Source organism: Mandrillus leucophaeus, unplaced genomic scaffold, assembly GCF_000951045.1.
Source record: "Mandrillus leucophaeus isolate KB7577 unplaced genomic scaffold, Mleu.le_1.0 Scaffold1067, whole genome shotgun sequence".
In the NCBI taxonomy this organism is placed as follows: domain Eukaryota; kingdom Metazoa; phylum Chordata; class Mammalia; order Primates; family Cercopithecidae; genus Mandrillus; species Mandrillus leucophaeus.
The window spans coordinates 284,517-291,322 of record NW_012098843.1 but is presented as its reverse complement, the minus strand read 5'-3'; the positions used below and the strand labels follow the sequence as shown (position 1 = coordinate 291,322).

The 6,806-nt window shown below is 37.3% G+C and overlaps 1 protein-coding gene across 4 annotated transcripts in view; it reads left to right on the top strand.

Moving 5' to 3' along the window:
- Positions 1-4,805, top strand: part of NCOA7 (nuclear receptor coactivator 7) — a 160,552-nt gene extending 155,747 nt beyond the window's left edge. For 3 of the 4 annotated variants that reach the window (XM_011985024.1, XM_011985032.1, XM_011985039.1), the window contains 3 exons: positions 1,340-1,435; positions 1,856-1,929; positions 2,330-4,802. In XM_011985024.1, the coding sequence (XP_011840414.1) occupies positions 1,340-1,435; positions 1,856-1,929; positions 2,330-2,465 (306 nt within the window). In that variant the 3' untranslated portion in view covers positions 2,466-4,802. Of the gene's footprint in view, positions 1-1,339; positions 1,436-1,855; positions 1,930-2,329 lie in introns of all 4 variants that reach the window. The other variant, XM_011985016.1, reaches the window with a different exon arrangement.
- The last annotated feature ends 2,001 nt before the right edge of the window (positions 4,806-6,806 follow it).

Sequence of the window (6,806 nt, the reverse complement as noted above, 5' to 3'; positions counted from 1 at the left end):
AAAAAAAAAAAAAAAAAAAAAAGCAGGGGGGTGGAGAATTTTAGCTAAGACAGAAAATAATTATTTAAAATTCTATGAAGGGTGTGAAAATAAAGATAACTTTCCTTGTTGACTGATCAGAGAGGGACTCATTTTCTTCCACGTATGGCCACTGCCATTTTTGTCATATTTTAATGCCATGCTTTAAAAAATAGATGCCTATTTTGATTGTATTTTGGTTCTTTTTCTGGACGATCACCAGAAGGAGGGCAAAGTATTTTTTATGTTTTGTTACTGTGCTATATTTCTTTATTCTTAGCAGCTCTAGGGAAAGGTTTGGTAGCAGGAAGTATGAACAATACTGGTTAGAAAGAGTTTCTAGCCTTCTACCTAATACTTAGGTGTTACAAGTAGCCAGGAACTGAGTGTAAGTGGTGAAAAAGGCAGCAGAGATTGTGATCTAATTGAAATAATTTTTGAAAAATGCTATGACATTTTCCAGATAACCTACATTTAAAGCAATGTTCCTCAAATGGGATTTAAAATAGGAAGAATGTCTGAATCACCTAGGGACATTTTCAAAATACATATGCTCACCCCTGCAAGTGCTGATCAGGATGTGAACAGAAGGATGAGATGCTGAGGCTGTGGGCGGACACATTCTGAAAACAGTGCTCCTCATGTAGCCTGGCTCCCCTTCCAACCCCGACAAGAAAAAGTACAAGAACCATTGATTTAAACACGTCTAAGTTACCTTTCAAGGCCATGATATTACGGAGTTATTTGTTTCTTAAACATCACTTTGAACTAAACTATAGTAAATCGGTCACTTTTAAGCATATAATTTTAATTGAATAAGCATATTAATAACTCATTGTTACAAATCAAAAGAAAGGAAAGTTCATTTTCTCTGGGGAAATGCCCAGCATGACTCCACTTATAAAATACAGAAGAGATGTGACTATGTTTTCCCAAGCATTCATTTCTGTGCACAAGATGTATCTTGTTGCTTAATGTTTCTATTATGTTACGCATATTCAATAACAGAAATTTGTCTCCATAGTGAACTTTGGAAATCTTTTAAAATTGGAACAAATTGTTAGCCTTTGGCAAACAAGTTGTCTGAGCTTTGTCAGATGAATTTTGCATGCATCAGGAATGCTGGCTACTTGGGTTCCAGTTAGGGCTGGCGATATTTGTTTATTCTTTTATTGGTGGTCTTTTTAAGTTTGAGTGCCAGTTTAGTAATAGTCTTTGCGGAAATCGATCTCAGAACATGATGTATCGAAAATATTCCAGAAAGCCTTGCTTTGGGGATTTAGGTTTGAATGTAGGTAACATTTCTGTTTTCTTTTGACAGATTTTTGGAGCATATGCAACTCATCCTTTCAAGTTCAGTGACCACTATTATGGCACAGGCGAAACTTTTCTATACACATTCAGCCCACATTTCAAGGTACCTAGATAGGAGAAATATCCCACTCCCATATGTCACAGTGTCCGCAGTTGGGGAAGGGGATAGGCATTGGGGCAGTTAGCTGTCCTGTAACTTCTCCTGAACTGACTCCAAGCTGGGTCAGCCCTTTATAACTGTAGCTCACAAACTGCTTGGGGTCCTGGCCTTCTGGGCTGCTCAGGCTGGGATCCAGAGAGTCACAGGTCAGAGACACCACGTGTCTGAAAGGTCTTCCTTCGTTCATGTTCATAACCCCTTGGGAGGTCTCATCCTGGTGTGGGCCAGGTCTGGCAGTCAGGAACTTCCTCAGTCAATGGGGTGAGGTGGTTCCCTTTTACACATAGATACCATTTCATATTTCCTCATTGCTAATTCTCCAGATTAAAATGTCTGTTTTCTTTTTTGTGTTTCTTCCCCAAGGTCTTTAAGTGGAGTGGAGAAAATTCATATTTTATCAATGGAGACATAAGTTCTTTAGAACTTGGTGGTGGAGGGTAAGGTTTTTGTTGTTTTTGTTTTCTTATTGTTATTTTACCACCTGACCTGAGTGGGTCTGTTTTGACCCACGTAGTTAAAACTTCGGTATCAGGTTATTTTAGCTAGTCCATGTGCTTAGAGGAATTAGGACAGTGGCCTAACACATAACACAAAGAATCCAAGATAGAATATTTATGTGTCTAAATGAGGGACTGTTACCACTTGTCTTTTAGAAAGACTAGTCATTTAAATGAAATAAAGGAAATGTATCCTGGTTTTATAAGCAGTTAGGAATTTTGCCTGTCAACAGTATAAAGGAAAGAAGATGGGGGCAAGAGAGAACAGTGTGCCATGTGCCATGTGCCATGTAAGATAGAAGTATTTTCACCTTTTTTTTTTTTTTTTTAACCTTTTCAGGGGACGATTTGGTTTATGGCTAGATGCTGATTTATACCATGGACGAAGCAACTCTTGCAGCACTTTCAATAATGATATTCTTTCCAAAAAGGAAGACTTCATAGTTCAAGATCTGGAGGTGTGGGCATTTGAGTGAAATTCAGACTGCCTTAAAATATAACATTTAAAAGACTGGGTTCGACCAGCCCTCCTAAAGCTGGCTGGAAAAAGAAGCCCCAGCCCAGGCTGCCTCATCCCACCCCAATGCTTCCTTTTTGCCATCATCTCAGAGCGTGATCACATTGCAGAAAGATTCTGGAAGGTCCACGTGGAGGGCAGACATTGAAGAAAGAAACTGAAAATCCAGGTTGTTGAAAAGACTTTGTACTTCCACTTCCTTCAAATCCATACGGTGAGGAATCAGAGTGTTTATGGATATATGAGTTGAATGCAATTTTTATTTTTGGTAACTGTGAAAAAAAGATACTGTGGATATATACATGCCTTGTGTATTTATCAGCATAATTTTCATTACCAAAATGTACAGCTATTATTTGCCATGGAAAAGGTTAGTCTCATTTAGAAAAATTGTAGGTGCACAGCACTTAAAGGGAATATATGAAGTTTTTTTTAAAAAAAAAAAACTTTTATTTATTATTTGTAGTGTATTGTCTGAAATGTGTCAGCAGGTTTTTTTTCTTTTAATGTGTCAAATCTTGAAATATTAAATGTATACATTTTGTGCTATGTTTTGGGAACAAATCTGTTTGATTTATATAGTTTTATATTGAATTTTTTTTTGCCCTGATTGTTTAGGGTGATAGGTCTTAAGCAGCATATATCTATGTATCTGTATGTGGATATATAAAGATATATGTGTGTGTGTATGTATATGTACATATACATATATATGAGTGTATAATTCTAAATTTCTAAAAACTCATTATGAATGTTCATCAATTTGACTATTATAGGCCAGCTTTCCATTTAGTCAATAAAAGGGTACATTTTTAGTTACTTACCTTGAACATATTCGTGTGAAAAAGAATACATCATTTCTCACAGTCTTAAGTTGATATTTATAGAAATGAATACCTTTGTGAACCTAGACTTAGAACAAATCCTGCTTTTGAAAAAAAAAAAAATGTTTTGCTTCTTATAAAATCATGTGTGTTAATAACAAAAACTTTATTTTCGGAATGTTCTTTGTATAACTTTTCCAAGCTTTTACATTAATGAGCAGGCCTCTGTCTTAAAAGAGACTCAGTATATTAATTTCTGCATTTTTAAAATCAAATGAAAAACGTCAAATTGGACCAATTGTCTTGGTTTGTAGATTCATTTATTTGAGGAAAAAAATACAAAGAAATGCATTCATATCAAAATTGGAATAGAAAGGAAACCCTGTTTTTAAGATATCAACTTATTTTCACATCATAAAACATCTATTACATAAAATAAAGGGCCGGGCACGGTGGCTTTTGCCTGTAATCTCAGCACTGTGGGAGGCCGAGGCAGGTGGATCACTCAAGGTCACAAGTTTGAGACCAGTCTGGCCAACATGGTGAAACCCCGTCTCTACTAAGAGTACAAAAATTAGCCGGGTGTGTGACGGGTGCCTGTAATCCCAGCTACTTGGGAGGCTGAGGCAGGAGAATTGCTTGAACCCGGGAGGTGGAGGTTGTAGTGAGCCAAGATCGTGCCACTGCACTCTATCCTGGGTGACAGCAAGACTCTGTCTCAAAAATCATAACAATAATAATAATAAAGACCTAACCAATATTATTGATTACCAGACTTTTATGAAAGCCAAAGACTGCTTGCTAGTAGGAAAAAAATTCTAATAACAGCCAAAGCTGAAAAATGGTCTGTCATAAATTATTTCCCCGGTAATTTTTGAAAGGAAAAAATTTATAACGAGTACTATTTGCATATCCGCATTTAAAAAAACAATTCTTAGAATATTTCCTTTACATTATTCTCCTATTTTAGACAATTTGTAAAAGAGAACAAATTGTCCAGTGGCCTCCTGTCAGATCAACAATTATTATACTCCTTACATTCCATGCAAATGTAAATGAATGCTAGAAAATTTTAAATCTGTAGCCTGGGCGTACGTTTCACTCAAGCTCTCCTACTGAGACTCTTGACTAACAGCATTCTGGCAGTTTCACCTTAGCCTGCTCGCTAAATAATGTGTTGGTGTGAGATATCAGGAATGTCTCATGATATCACGTTTACCATTTACACCATCTGCAACCATATGCTATTAATAAATAAAATGGAAAAAAACAAAATGGTCATTTTGCATATACTTCACTCTGACCTAGTTTAGTCCATGATACTATAATTGTGAGAGCATATCCACATGCTGTGTTCTCTATGTAAAACAGTATTGTCCATTCAAAAATGTGTGACCCTTCATTTATGGATATTGACTATATGTAATGCAGTGCTATCCCAATATTTTCAATAAAGGAATTTATGCATTCAATGATTTTCTTTCCCAAAGATTCATTCATCAGGTATTTACTGGGTACCAGAGTGTTTACTTTTGTGAGAGGATGGTGAAATATCCAAGACTAAACAAGGTCCAGAGCTCATGTTTTCACTGCTGCCCTGGAAACTCCGTCTTCATTCCCTGTAGCCACCCTCCTAATTGTCTCATCAGTTCATGGAAACTGCTCTCATTATATTTACCAGAGACAACTCTTGGCTGTATCTAACAGTCTCTTTTCTAATCTTTCTAGCTGTGCTATGAATGACGACCTCCTCCTCTTAACATCTGTCTTAACCTACTTCATAATTTCCATGAGAGACACCTTAATCTCTGATAAATTTTCTTTGGCATCCTGACACCTAGGCCCTAGATGTCAGGCTAGATGAAGACCCCAAGCAGTCTTCATTGCTTCATTTCCTCAGTTCATAAGTCCATATCAAAGGACTTGGGCGGGAGGGGGCAACCAAATGTTTCTTCAGACTGTTGAAAATGATTAGATGCATCCCTGTGCTACAAGCCACCAGAGACATCCTGCACTATCATAAGTAAGTCTTCCCTTAATTTCATTTCCCTCTCCTTGATGCCTTTTAAAGTTTTAGAGACACATTGGTATGGTTTGGCTCTATGTCCCCACCAACATGTCATTGGGATTGTAATCCTCACATGTTTAGGGAGAGACCTGGTAGGATGTGATTAGAACATAGGGGTGGTTTCCCCCATGCTGTTCTCATGATAGTGAGGGAGTTTTCATGTGATCTGACTGTTTAAAAGTGTTGGGCAGTTCCACCCTCACTCTCTCTCCTGCTGCCATGTAAGATGTGCCTTGCTTCCCCTTTGCCTTCTGCCATGATTGTAAGTTTCCTGACGCCTACCCAGCCATGTGAAACTGTGAGTCCATTAAACCTCTTTTCTTTATAAATAACCCAGTCTCAGGTAGTTCTTTATAGTAGTGTGAAATGGACTAATACACACACGAAACAGCATTAATAAAAGAATTACTCTCCTTTTGAGGAAGGCATTGAGAATCTCTTAAGCCAGAAAGGGGTGTTATGTTTCATGCTTTTCTTAGGATGCCTAACCTATTTTTACCAATTTAATTCGATACAGAAAGGTAAGGAGGTCAGAAACTGAGGGAAATTCCAGAAAACTCAAGAAAAGTGAAGCCACACTCATTTCTTGTGCATGTATCAAAAGTACCTTTGACCACTTCCTTCTGCCCAGTGAGGTCACATACTCTTAATCAGAGGAAGCCTCGACTTCAAAGCATCACATTCTGTGTCACCTCCTGGCTTATGACCATTATCCATAGTAAGCCCCTAACAGAAGGTGTCTTTACTGAAAAAATAAGCTTCACTCTTCACACCAAACTCTTAAGATCTTATTCCCTTTCTATTTCAAATCTCTAGTGGTTCAGAATAAAAATTAGATATGAACTATCTGGTATGGTCAATCAACCCAACAAGATATTGTCTCTTGACAGAGTATCATTGAGGACTTTTTGTTTCTCTCTTGGATCAGCACCGTTCAATAGAACATTCTACAATGATAGAAATGTTTCACGAATTTTCACTGTCCTTAATGATAGCCACTAGCTACCGTATTAATGTTGAACAATTGAAATGTGCCTTGGGTGACTGAGGAGTTGAACTTTTTATTTAATTTTAGTTTATTTAAATAGCCACATGTGACTGGTGGCTACCACATTGAACAGCACACCTCTAGATCAAGATGTTATTGCCAAATTATATTTTCATTGGCAATTAAGTCAGACTATGACTCCTTCACCAGAAGAGAACCTTTAGTTCCCGGCACTTTGTCTATGCCATTACAGATCTTCACACAGATTGGTACCATCTAAGGTTATCTAGTATGTCTCTCACTGTTTAGATAGTTAGCTTACAAAGTGACCAGAGAGCTGAGTTCCCTAACAGTCTCTCTAAACTGAAAAATTGGATCAACATAGGATTACAGGTCCCCATCTCTAATCAAATGTAATGA